This window comes from Oncorhynchus tshawytscha, linkage group LG07 (genome assembly GCF_018296145.1).
Source record: "Oncorhynchus tshawytscha isolate Ot180627B linkage group LG07, Otsh_v2.0, whole genome shotgun sequence".
Taxonomy (NCBI): domain Eukaryota; kingdom Metazoa; phylum Chordata; class Actinopteri; order Salmoniformes; family Salmonidae; genus Oncorhynchus; species Oncorhynchus tshawytscha.
In genome coordinates, this window is record NC_056435.1 from 61,710,085 (window position 1) to 61,723,966 (window position 13,882).

The 13,882-nt window shown below is 40.4% G+C and overlaps 1 protein-coding gene across 3 annotated transcripts in view; it reads right to left on the reverse strand.

Moving 5' to 3' along the window:
• The window catches only part of LOC112246238 (copine-9-like), a 145,467-nt gene that overhangs the window by 4,146 nt on the left and 127,439 nt on the right, over positions 1 to 13,882 (reverse strand). For all 3 annotated transcript variants that reach the window (XM_042324781.1, XM_042324782.1, XM_042324783.1), the window contains 2 exons: positions 4,170 to 4,272; positions 4,019 to 4,076 (listed from right to left, as the gene is read on the reverse strand). In XM_042324781.1, the coding sequence (XP_042180715.1) occupies positions 4,019 to 4,076; positions 4,170 to 4,272 (161 nt within the window). The remainder of the gene's footprint in view (positions 1 to 4,018; positions 4,077 to 4,169; positions 4,273 to 13,882) is intronic.

The following is a 13,882-nucleotide window of genomic DNA, read 5'->3' on the forward strand; positions in this document are numbered from 1 at the left end:
CCTGTTCACCCACGACCGCGTGGCCATGCACGCCTCCAACTTAATCATCAAGTTTGCAGACAACACAACATTAGTGAGCTTGATCACCAACAACGACAAGACAGCCTATAGGGAGGAGGTGAGGGCACATGGAGTGTGGTGTCAGGAAAACAACCTCTCACTCAACGTCAACAAGAAAAAGGAGATCAGAGGGAGCCCCCCCCTATCCACATCGAAGGGACAGCAGTGGACAAGGTGGAAAGATTTAACTTCCTCGGCGTACACATCACAGACAAACTGAAATGGTCCACCCACACAGACAGTGTGGTGAAGAAGGCGAAATAGCACCTCTTCAACCTCAGGAGGCTGAAGAAATTAGGCTTGTCACCCAAAACCCTGACAGACTTTTACAGATGCACAATCGAGAGCATCCTGTCGGGCTGTAACACAGCCTGGTACGGCAACTGCACTGCCCTCAACCGCAAGGCTCTCCAGAGGGTGATCATCAAGGACAATAACCACCCGAGCCACTGCATGTTCACACCGCAATCATCCAGAAGGCGAGGTCAGTACAGGTGCATCAAAGCTGGGACCGAGAGATTGAAAAACAGCTTTTTTTCTCAAAGCCATCAGACTGTTAAACAGCCATCACTAACTTAGAGAGGCTGCTGCCCACATTGAGACCCAAGTAATAGTAAATGGACTAGTCACTTTAAATAATGCAACTTCAAATAATGGCACTTTAAAAATGTTTACATATCTTACATGACTCATATCGCATGTATATACTGTATTTTACACCATCTACTGCACCTTGCCTAAGCCGCTCGGCCATCGCTCATTCATATACTTATATGTACATATTCTCATTCACCCCTTGTGTGTTTTAGGTAGTTGTTGGGGAATTGTTAGATATTAGTACACTGACGGAATTAGAAGCACAAGCATTTCGCCCCACTCGCATTAACATCTGCTAACCGTGTGTTTTGACCAATAAAATTTCATTTTAACTCAACTCTGGACCTCAAAGCCAGTTCCATTGCATTTTTTCATTGTTCCCCTCTAATAAGGGACTGATTTAGACCTGGGACACCAGGTGTGTGCAATTAATTATCAGGTAGAACACAAAACCAGCAGGCTCCGGACCTTGTAGGGTCAGAGTTAAATAACCTTGGACTACACCATGGATACTGAAATCTGTTTTGGTATTGAGGAATGGGAATGGGCTGGAGACCTATCCAGTGCTTTAACCCATCAGTGGTCATGAAGGAAAGGGAGCAAGTTATACCTATTGGGACGAGATCAAGCGGCATGTATGAAGAGGACTGACTGGGGATATTATAAATGGCACTACAGAGATGACAGATGGCTGTAGGCAGAATATAGTAGTGCAGATGAAGAGAAGGGGTGAAGGGACAGCAGGAGGGCAGGGAAGGGGGCCAGGTGTCTTGGGTAAACCCAGACATGTGGGGGGCATCCCCTGAGTCACAGGGACTTATACAGAGCCTCCTGCTCCCTTGAACGTCACGCACGCACACACACACACATAAAGACAGAGGGGTGTATACACACACATGCACTCTCACACACACTCCGCCTTCTGTTCCCTATGAATGTCACACACATGACACACACAGGTGTGTGTGTGTGTGTGTGTGTATGTGTATGTGTGTGTGTGTGTGTGTGTGTACCTACAGGCACAGGGGTGCTTAGTACACACTGATGATGCACACACGTTCACCGCACGCACGCACATACACACACAAACACCCTCAGACACACACACACACACACAGACACCCTCAGACACACATACACACACAGACACCCTCAGACACACATACACACACAGACACCCTCAGACACACATACACACACAAACACCCTCAGACACACACACACACAGACACCCTCAGACACACACACACAGACACACACACACACACACACACACACACAGACACCCTCAGACACACACACACACACACAGACACCCTCAGACACACACACACACACACAGACACCCTCAGACACACACACACACACAGACACCCTCAGACACACACACACACACAGACACCCACAGAAAACCAGCTTCATCAAAACATGTGGAGGATTTGGAGAGAGGAATGGTGTGATGGAAAGATTTACAGAGAAAGAGAGCGTAAGAGAGGGGAGGATGGTAATAGCAGAAGAGAGAGGAGAGAAGATGGTGCTTCAAGGTCCAATGCAGCCGTATTTATCTCAAAATTACAATCATTTCTGTGTAACAATTAATTTCCTTTCTGTTTTCATTTAAAATTGACCAAAAAAAATAGCTTCGTAGCAAAGAGCATTTTCTCAAGCAATAATTTAGCTAGGACTGTCTGGGAATGTTCAAGGTTGTGTGTGTGTGTGTGTGTGTGTGTGTGTGTGTGTGTGTGTGTGTGTGTGTGTGTGACAGTCTGTTTGCATAGGCTCCCTGTGGAGAGAGAGTTCCCCAGCTTCCTTCTGACTGAGCTAAAGGAGGATATGAAAGTGTAGATGAATCAAATACCCCTCTTCCTATAGAACAGTTAAAGTTAGGAACATTCTCCAACCACCACACACTCTGGAGCAAGCAGTCAACCCACCACACACTCTGGAGCAAGCAGTCAACCCACCACACATTAAACTCTAGCGGTTTAATTTATAGGCTTTTAAATACACATTCCCCAACTCTCTCTCTGCCTTTTCTGTCACGCACACACACGACTACGGCAGCCACCCCTGATCCCTCGTACAGCCCTGTGTAGTGTCTAATAGGTCCTTTCAGAGATCTATCTCCCTTGTCGTTAGGCATGACTCATTTCCCCTCTCCTTTTCCCTTCCCCAACTACCACCAGTAGTTTTTTAATAATTAAAATCACTTAGCCAATTAGCTTTTGGAATATTTGGCATATTTACTTTGCGACAGTCTCCGTTTTGTGTTGCTTCTCTGAAGATCTCAGCTGTCCAACACAACTCTTTCTCACTTTGCTAGGAAGAAACAAGCTTAATTTCAAATTGCACCCTATTCCCTATTTAGTCCACTACTTTTGACCACAGGCAAAAGGGAGGCATCCACAATCTCGTTCTACCGAGTGCCATTTCAGGATTTCCCTTGGCCAGGCCATTGTGCACTTGCTGCATTGTCATCATTACCCAGGGATAAAAATGAGCATGGTAGGTAGAGAAGGATATCACCCCAACAGAATTATCTCCTGCTGCATATTACTGTTAGCAAAACAAAATGGTACCACGAGTAAACAATGTGATTGAATGGATTGTTTACATTGTAATATTCTTCTTCTATGCCATTAGCCTTCTGAGCTAAAGCCAGGTGACCAAGGTAACAGAGCCAAAGTCTGACCCATCGGGCGCGTGTTCATTAGGCACCATACGGAAGAAATGGACTGAAAACAGGGAGGGATGACATGGACATTGCTCATTTCGTATTCGATTGCAAGACATTTTAAAACGTTTTCCATGGCCTGCCCTACGGAATACGATCCAGGAGTCACTCACTCTGAGTTCCCATCCACTGAGAGACATGACACAGGAGTCACGACCTGTTACCAAGAGGCTAATGCAATGCTAATGATTCTTTGGGATGGGGAGAAGGAATGAACACTCCCCTCTTCCTGGACAGCTACTAATAATGTAAGTTTTACTCTGTCCAATGCACCTTGGGCGTGCAGGCTTTTGTTCCAACCCTGCTATAAGACTCATGCTGCTCGTCAGGATCAAATCAGGTGTGTTAGAAGTGTATAACAGATCCAAAGCAAAAGCCCAGCTCTACAGGAGGAGGGATGTGCATCCTCGCTGTAGCTCCAAGGCAGGGGGAGAGCGAGGAGGGGATTCACCGGTTCCTAAAACCTTTGGGAAGGAGATTGCAGTAAGTGTTGTTTTGTCACCTAACCTGCTGATCTTTAGTGCATTTCACAGGCTGTGAAGCCTCTGATCAGAAGCTGTGAACCTTGAATGGCTTTTTTGACAGTGGAGCTAGCTACTTTGGGCGTGCGCACACACACCCACTTACCGTCAAACTCAGCAGGGCCTACTCCCACTATGATGATAGACATGGGCAGAGCGGCAGCCTGTGAGAAAGGGGATAACACACAAAGGTGATGTGTGAGGTATATGTGCCCCCCCCCCACACACACACACACACACACACGATAAGCACTCACATTGACCACAGCCTCCTTGGTCTGCACCATGTCTGAGATGACTCCGTCTGTGATCATCAACAGCACAAAGTACTGGGATCCGTCAGTCACATCCTCAGCACACCTGCATAGAGCAACACACCACAGGATGAATCCTCAGCTTCTGTGGCTACTGTATGTGAGTAGGTGTAGGTGTGTGTGCTTGCGTGTGTGTGTGTGTGTGTGTAAGGAAGAGACTTTCTTCTGTCTTCTGGTTTTCTGTAGTTATAGCATTACACAACTATTTGAGTACCGTTACACTAAACTGAGCTCCATTGTCAGACATTATGTTGTCTAGACCTACACGTTCTTACATCACAATTAGACGTTCATCCACGTTTCTCAAAAGTCAGATTTCAAAGTTGTTCCAAACGTCCAATTTCAAAGAGTTTAAGGTTAAGTTTAGGCATAAACTTCAAATTTTTAAGGTTGGTTTTAAGTTTAGGCATTAAATCTGAATTCTTAAGGTAAGGTCATTAACTCTGAATGGTTAAGGTAAGGGTTAAGGTTTGGGATAGACATAAAACAACAATTTCAAAAACAACTTTCTAAGTGACAGAAATGTTGTGTTGTCTGGACTGTTGATATAGAAGTGTTGTGTTTTGTCGAGAATTTTCACATACTGTAAAACTTCAAAATCTCAAATATCTGTCTGTCCCTTTCAATAGCCGGGCATCAGCACAGATTTCAGCAAATACACTTATATTTCAAATAAACGTCAGGTCTAAATAAATTGTTGAAGAGTAATCAGTGAACACCATAAAGAAGATAAAGAAGAGCAACATCATTATATGAGACAGCAGTCTGGTTTGACATGGTCAAACATTGAATACTGAAGTCTATGTGCTGTGATATCGATGCAACTACAAGAATACAATGCGCAATAGAGTATCACAGTATGACTCATAATACCCATAAAACCTAGCTGTCAAACAGGGAAATGGTTCCAATTGTTTTTGCACCATTCATTTTTCCTATAGGGGACTTTAGAAACACTTACAATAAGGGCTGTGTTTCACGTAAGCTACCCTGGCATAACTTTTGATAACCGTGTTAATATCTCTAGGACAAGGTGAATTTTAGCAATATATTTGCCTGTATTTACCCCCTAAAATGAAATGCTAATTAGCTGCTAATGTGGCTATCATAAAGAACTACAAATGCCCTGATGTTCTCGATGAAATAAGAAGGTAAGAATCACCGGATTAACTAATGTTAGCTTAATGTAGTAATGAATAAATTGGCTACAATTCTTTACATTTACAATTGTGTTAACTGTCTTGTGCAAGTTTAAAATTGACACCATACCTGTTAGTAAAGGTGTCAGCTAGAAATGAGTTTGCAGGGATTTGTAGTTTTGCATGTCTACTTTGATAGTAGGTAGCATTTTTGAGTAAATAGAGACGAATATATAGACAAAAGTCGCCTTGTCCGGGCCTCCCAAGTGGCGCAGCGGTCTAAGGCATTGCAGTGTCACTACAACCTCTTGGCTCATCTCGCTCTAGCGACTCCTTGTGGTGGGCCGGGCGCCTGCTAGCTGACCCCGGCCATCAGTTAAACAGTGTTTCCTTCGACACATTGGTGCGGCTGGCTTCCGGGTTAAGTGAGCGGGTGTTAAGAAGTGCGGTTTGACGGGTTATGTTCCGGAGGACCCATGACTCAACATTCGCCTCTACCGAGCACGTTGGTGAGTTGCAGCGATGAGACAAGATAGTAATCACGAAATTGGGGAGAAAAGGGGGGTAAAAATTACTAATAAATAAATAAATAATAAGGCACCTTGTCCGAGTGAGTTGCATGGTTATCAAAACCTCACACGAGGGTTGGCCTACACTAAACACAGCCTTTAACTTCAAGTGTTTCTAAAATCCCCTATGGAAAAAATAATTGATAGAAAAACGATTGGAACCATTACCTTGTTTGATCGCTAGATGTTATGGCTATTATTATACCTCCACCATGGGGCTCTATGAGTGGGAGAATGGTGCTGAAGCGCAAAATCAGCGGGTGCATGATCGCAAGCCTACCGTAGTATTTACAAGTCTGATCTGTGATGGATTTGTTATTATGTTTATACTGGTCACAATAAACAGTGTGGTTGTCTTTTCAACAATTGATTAAGCAAAAGCTTTGTGCATTAAGGAAACAGACGAGTGGCTCAAATAGAAGGCTGTCTCTAATAAGCACTGGTTATGTTCAGTGTGATTGAAGCAAATAAAGGCCCGGGATATTAATTGATGTTTTACAGTTGAAGTGTTGCATTGTCCAGACTGTTGTTATAGAAGTGTTGCATTGTCCAGACTGTTGTAATAGAAGTGTTGCATTGTCCAGACATTGTTATAGAAGTGTTGCATTGTCCAGACTGTTGTTATAGAAGTGTTTCATTGTCCAGACTGTTGTTATAGAAGTGTTGCATTGTCAGACTGTTGTTATAGAAGTGTTGCATTGTCCAGTTGTTATAGAAGTGTTGCATTGTCCAGACTGTTGTAATAGAAGTGTTGCATTGTCCAGACATTGTTATAGAAGTGTTGCATTGTCCAGACTGTTGTTATAGAAGTGTTTCATTGTCCAGACTGTTGTTATAGAAGTGTTGCATTGTCCAGACTGTTGTTATAGAAGTGTTGCATTGTCCAGACTGTTGTTATAGAAGTGTTGCATTGTCCAGACTGTTGTTATAGAAGTGTTGCATTGTCCAGACTGTTGTTATAGAAGTGTTGCATTGTCCAGACTGTTGTTATAGAAGTGTTGCGTTGTCCAGACATTGTTATAGAAGTGTTGCATTGTCCAGACTGTTGTTATAGAAGTGTTGCATTGTCCAGACTGTTGTAATAGAAGTGTTGCATTGTCCAGACTGTTGTTATAGAAGTGTTGCATTGTCCAGACTGTTGTTATAGAAGTGTTGCATTGTCCAGACTGTTGTTATAGAAGTGTTGCATTGTCCAGACTGTTGTTATAGAAGTGTTGCATTGTCCAGACTGTTATAGAAGTGTTGCATTGTCCAGACTGTTGTTATAGAAGTGTTGCATTGTCCAGAATGTTGTTACTGAAGTGTTGCATTGTCCAGACTGTTGTAATAGAAGTGTTGCATTGTCCAGACTGTTGTTATAGAAGTGTTGCATTGTCCAGAATTTTGTTACTGAAGTGTTGCATTGTCCAGACTGTTGTAATAGAAGTGTTGCATTGTCCAGACTGTTGTTACTGAAGTGTTGCGTTGTCCAGACTGTTGTTATAGAAGTGTTGCGTTGTCCAGACTGTTGTTATAGAAGTGTTGCGTTGTCCAGACTGTTGTTATAGAAGTGTTGCATTGTCCAGACTGTTGTAATAGAAGTGTTGCATTGTCCAGACTGTTGTTACTGAAGTGTTGCATTGTCCAGACTGTTGTTATAGAAGTGTTGCATTGTCCAGACTGTGGTTATAGAAGTGTTGCATTGTCCAGACTGCTGTTATAGAAGTGTTGCATTGTCCAGACTGTTGTAATAGAAGTGTTGCATTGTCCAGACTGTTGTTATAGAAGTGTTGCATTGTCCAGACTGTTGTTATAGAAGTGTTGCATTGTCCAGACTGTTGTTATAGAAGTGTTGCATTGTCCAGACTGTTGTTATAGAAGTGTTGCATTGTCCAGACTGTTGTTATAGAAGTGTTGCATTGTCCAGAATGTTGTTACTGAAGTGTTGCATTGTCCAGACTGTTGTAATAGAAGTGTTGCATTGTCCAGACTGTTGTTACTGAAGTGTTGCGTTGTCCAGACTGTTGTTATAGAAGTGTTGCGTTGTCCAGACTGTTGTTATAGAAGTGTTGCATTGTCCAGACTGTTGTTATAGAAGTGTTGCATTGTCCAGACTGTTGTAATAGAAGTGTTGCATTGTCCAGACTGTTGTTACTGAAGTGTTGCATTGTCCAGACTGTTGTAATAGAAGTGTTGCATTGTCCAGACTGTTGCAATAGAAGTGTTGCATTGTCCAGACTGTTGTAATAGAAGTGTTGCATTGTCCAGACTGTTCACATAAACATGTCAGTTTTTGTTGAGTGTTTTTGTGTAGGTGTTTGTCAGGCAGGTAATGGTAAGAGTCAGTGGGGCGGACAAAGACCCACTGGCTGCCTGTCTGATTGGACAAAGACCCCCTGGCTCACTGTCTGATTGGCTCACTCTCACCATCTGGCCGGAGGGGCATAGGAAAAGAGTGCAGAGTAAATGGAGTTGAATACTATCACATCCTCTCTACCTCTTTGTGTCTACTTCTCTCACACTAATGTGTGAAAATCTCTCTCCCTCTCCAGTAACCAGTGGATAGGAGAGGTGGGTGGTGTTGGAGAACCAAAATAATTCCCTGCAGCGCATGTTTTCAACTTCACTTGAGGTGGAATGTGGTAGTAATCACTATAGTCTCTGCTGCTGTGCTGGAATGTGGTAGTGTGGTAGTGATTACTATAATGTGGTAGTGATTACTATAATGTGGTCGTTATTACTATAATGTGGTCGTTATTACTATAATGTGGTAGTGATTACTATAATGTGGTAGTGATTACTATAGTGTGGTAGTGATTACTATAATGTGGTAGTGATAACTATAAGGTGGTACTGATTACTATAATGTGGTAGTTATTACTATTCTGTGGTAGTTATTACTAATCTGTGGTAGTTATTACTAATCTGTGGTAGTTATTACTATACTGTGGTAGTTATATCTATACTGTGGTAGTTATTACTATACTGTGGTAGTTATTACTATACTGTGGTAGTTATTACAATAATGCGGTAGTTATTACTAATCTGTGGTAGTTTTTACTATACTGTGGTAGTTATTACTATACTGTGGTAGTTATTACAATAATGTGGTAGTTATTACTAATCTGTGGTAGTTATTACTATAATGTGGTAGTTATTACTATACTGCGGTAGTTATTACTATAATGTGGTAGTTATTACTATACTGTGGTAGTTATTACTATAATGTAGTAGTTATTACTATAATGTAGTAGTTATTACTATAGTGTGGTAGTTATTACTATAGTGTGGTTGTTATTACTATAGTGTGGTAGTTATTACTATAATGTGGTAGTTATTACTATACTGTGGTAGTTGTTACTATACTGTGGTAGTTGTTACTATAATGTGGTAGTTGTTACTATAATGTGGTAGTTGTTACTATAGTGTGGTAGTTATTACTATAGTGTGGTAGTTGTTACTATAGTGTGGTAGTTATTACTAATCTGTGGTAGTTATTACTAATCTGTGGTAGTTGTTACTATACTGTGGTAGTTATTACTATAATGTGGTAGTTATTACTATACTGTGGTAGTTATTACTATACTGTGGTAGTTATTACTATTCTGTGGTAGTTATTACTAATATGTGGTAGTTATTACTAATCTGTGGTAGTTATTACTAATCTGTGGTAGTTATTACTATAATGTGGTAGTTATTACTAATCTGTGGTAGTTATTACTAATATGTGGTAGTTATTACTAATCTGTGGTAGTTATTACTAATCTGGGGTAGTTATTACAAATCTGGGGTAGTTATTACTATAATGTGGTAGTTATTACTATAATGTGGTAGTTATTACTCATCTGTGGTAGTTATTACTAGAATGTGCTAGTTATTACTAATATGTGGTAGTTATTATACTGTGATAGTTATTACTATAATGTGGTGGTAGTGTGTCAGTGTGTCAAATCGGAGGGCATGTTGTCCGGTCCTCTGGCAGTCTCTATGGGGGTGCCACAGGGTTCAATTCTCGGGCCGACTCTTTTCTCTGTGTATATCAATGATGTTGCTCTTGCTGCGGGCGATTCCCAGATCCACCTCTACGCAGAGGACACCATTCTGTATACTTCCGGCCCTTCCTTGGACACTGTGCTATCTAACCTCCAAACGAGCTTCAAAGCCATACAACACTCCTTCCGTGGCCTCCAACTGCTCTTAAATGCTAGTAAAACCAAATGCATGCTTTTCAACCGTTCGCTGCCTGCACCCGCAGGCCCGACTAGCATCACCACCCTGGATGGTTCCGACCTAGAATATGTGGACATCTATAAGTACCTAGATGTCTGGCTAGACTGTAAACTCTCCTTCCAGACTCATATCAAACATCTCCAATCTAATATCAAATCTAGAGTCGGCTTTCTGTTCCGCAACAAAGCCTCCTTCACTCACGCCGCCAAACTTACCCTCGTAAAACTGACTATCCTACCGATCCTCGACTTCGGCGATGTCATCTACAAAATAGCCTCCAACACTCTACTCAGCAAACTGGATGCAGTTTATCACAGTGCCATCCGTTTTGTTACTAAAGCACCTTATACCACCCACCACAGCGACCTGTATGCTCTAGTCGGCTGGCCCTCGCTACATATTCGTCGCCAGACCCACTGGCTCCAGGTCATCTACAAGTCCATGCTAGGTAAAGCTCTGCCTTATCTCAGTTCACTGGTCACGATGGCAACACCCACCCGTAGCACTCGCTCCAGCAGATGTATCTCACTGATCATCCCTAAAGCCAACACCTCATTTGGCCGCCTTTCGTTCCAGTTCTCTGCTGCCTGTGACTGGAACGAATTGCAAAAATCGCTGAAGTTGGAGACTTTTATCTCCCTCACCAACTTCAAACATCTGCTATCTGAGCAGCTAACCGATCGCTGCAGCTGTACATAGTCTATTGGTAAATAGCCCACCCAATTTAGCTACCTCATCCCCATACTGTTTATATTTATTTACTTTTCTGCTCTTTTGCACACCAGTATCTCTACCTGTACATGACCATCTGATCATTTATCACTCCAGTGTTAATCTGCAAAATTGTAATTATTCGCCTACCTCCTCAAGCCTTTTGCACACAATGTATATAGACTCTCTTTTTTTCTACTGTGTTATTGACTTGTTAATTGTTTACTTCATGTGTAACTCTGTGTTGTCTCTTCACACTGCTATGCTTTATCTTGGCCAGGTCGCAGTTGTAAATGAGAACTTGTTCTCAACTAGCTTACCTGGTTAAATAAAGGTGGAATAAAAAAATACTAATCTGTAGTAGTTATTACTATACTGTGGTAGTTATTACTATACTGTGGTAGTTATTACTATACTGTGGTAGTTATTACTATACTGTGGTAGGTATTACTATACTGTGGTAGTTATTACTGTACTGTGGTAGTTATTACTATACTGTGGTAGTTATTACTATACTGTGGTAGGTATTACTATATTGTGGTAGTTATTACTATACAGTGGTAGTTATTACTATAATATTGTAGTTATTGCGATACTGTGGTAGTTAATACTATACTGTGGTAGTTATTACTATACTGTGGTAGTTATTACTATAATGTGGTAGTTATTACTATAATGTGGTAGTTATTACTATACTGTGGTATGTATTACTAGTCAGTGGTAGTTATTACTAATCTGTGGTAGTTATTACTAATCTGTGGTAGTTATTACTATAATGTGGTAGTTATTAATAATCTGTGGTAGTTATTACTATAAGGTGGTAGTTTATAGGAAAAGGTGGTAGTTATTACTAACCAGTGGCAGTTATTACTAATCTGTGGTAGTTATTACTAATCTGTGGCAGTTATTACTAACCTGTGGTATTTATTAATATAATATTGTAGTTATTACTATAATGTGGTAGTTAATACTATACTGTGGTAGTTATTACTAATCTGTGGTAGTTATTACTAATCAGTGGTAGTTATTACTAATCAGTGGTAGTTATTACTAATCAGTGGTAGTTATTACTATGTGGTAGTTATTACTATAATTTGATAGTTATTACTATACTGTGGTAGTTCTTACTATAATGTGGTAGTTATTACTATACTGTGGTAGTTATTACTATACTGTGGTAGTTATTACTATAATGTGGTAGTTATTACTATAATGTGGTAGTTATTACTATAATGTGGTAGTTATTACTATAATGTGGTAGTTAATACTATAATGTGGTAGTTATTACTATAATGTGGTAGTTAATACTATAATGTGGTAGTTATTACTATAATGTGGTAGTTAATACTATAATGTGGCAGTTTTTACTATAATGTGGCAGTTTTTACTATAGTGTGGCAGGTATTACTATAATGTGGCAGTTTTTACTATAATGTGGCAGTTTTTACTATAATGTGGGAGTTATCACTATAATGTGGTAGTTTTCACTATAATGTGGTAGTTATTACTAACCAGTGGTAGTTATTACTATACTGTGGTAGTTATTACTATAGTGTGGTAGTTATTACTAATCTGTGGTAGTTATTACTAATCTGTGGCAGTTATTACTAATCTGTAGTAGTTATTACTATAGTGTGGTAGTTTATAGTACAAGGTGGTAGTTATTACTAACCAGTGGTAGTTATTACTAATCTGTGGTAGTTATTACTATAATGTGGTAGTTACTACTATACTGTGGTAGTTTATCGTATAAGGTGGTAGTTATTACTAACCAGTGGTAGGTATTACTAATCTGTGGTAGTTATTACTAATCTGTGGCAGTTATTACTAACCTGTGGTATTTATTACTATAATGTGGTAGTTATTACTATACAGTGGTAGTTATTACTATACTGCGGTAGTTATTACTATACTGCGGTAGGTATTACTATAATGTGGTAGGTATTACTATAATGTGGTAGTTATTACTAATCAGTGGTAGTTATTACTAATATGTGGTAGTTATTACTAATCTGGGGTAGTTATTACTATAATGTGGTAGTTTATAGGAAAAGGTGGTAGTTATTACTAATATGTGGTAGTTATTACTATAATGTGGTAGTTATTACTATAATGGTGTAGTTATTACTATAATGTGGTAGTTATTGCTATAATGTGGTAGTTATTGCTATAATGTGGTAGTTATTACCATAATATGGTAGTTATTACTAATCTGTGGTAGTTATTACTATACTGTGGTAGTTATTACTAATCTGTGGTAGTTATTACTAATCTGTGGTAGTTATTACTAATCTGTGGTAGTTATTACTAATCTGTGGTAGTTATTACTAATCTGTGGTAGTTATTATTATAGTATCTGGTGCTATGCTGGGTTATAGGAGGTGAAGGGGCCTAGGAGTGTATTGATTCACCCCCACACCTCACATATTGACAAATCCACATGACTGGATGGCCTCAGCTTTACCGACCACCTTCCTCCTCATCATCACCATCTCTGTCCCACAAGCACCCACAGTCGCACGAGCCGACTGTCTCAGAGCCGGAACAAGGGAAGAGAAGGAGGAGAGGAGGATGACGAAGCATAACAAATGGAATGGAGGGAAAATCTGAGAAAGATTGAGAGAGAGAAAGGGAGGTGGACAGGAGGGTGAGAGAGAATGAGTGGGAAAGGAGAAGATGAGAGCTAAAGGTAAAACAGGAGAGATAATAGCAGACAATAGAAAAAGGTATGAAGAGAAAGAAAGAGAAAGTAAACATTTGCAAGAAAAAGGAAAGAGACACAAAAGAGAGATGAAAAAGATAATATTATTCCTCTCATTCTCTCATGGTGGTGCTTATCATCAGCTGCATCATCATCATCATCGTCATGGTAATATAGCACCTCATTGAATGAGAGCTCATTAAGTCCTTGAGGCCACAGTCGAGCCACAGCATCCCACTCTATGTAGTTATGCAACCGAGCTGCCACATTCACTGGAAAGGATATTGCCATACTTATATATCATGAGACAGCTAAAAATACAGAGAA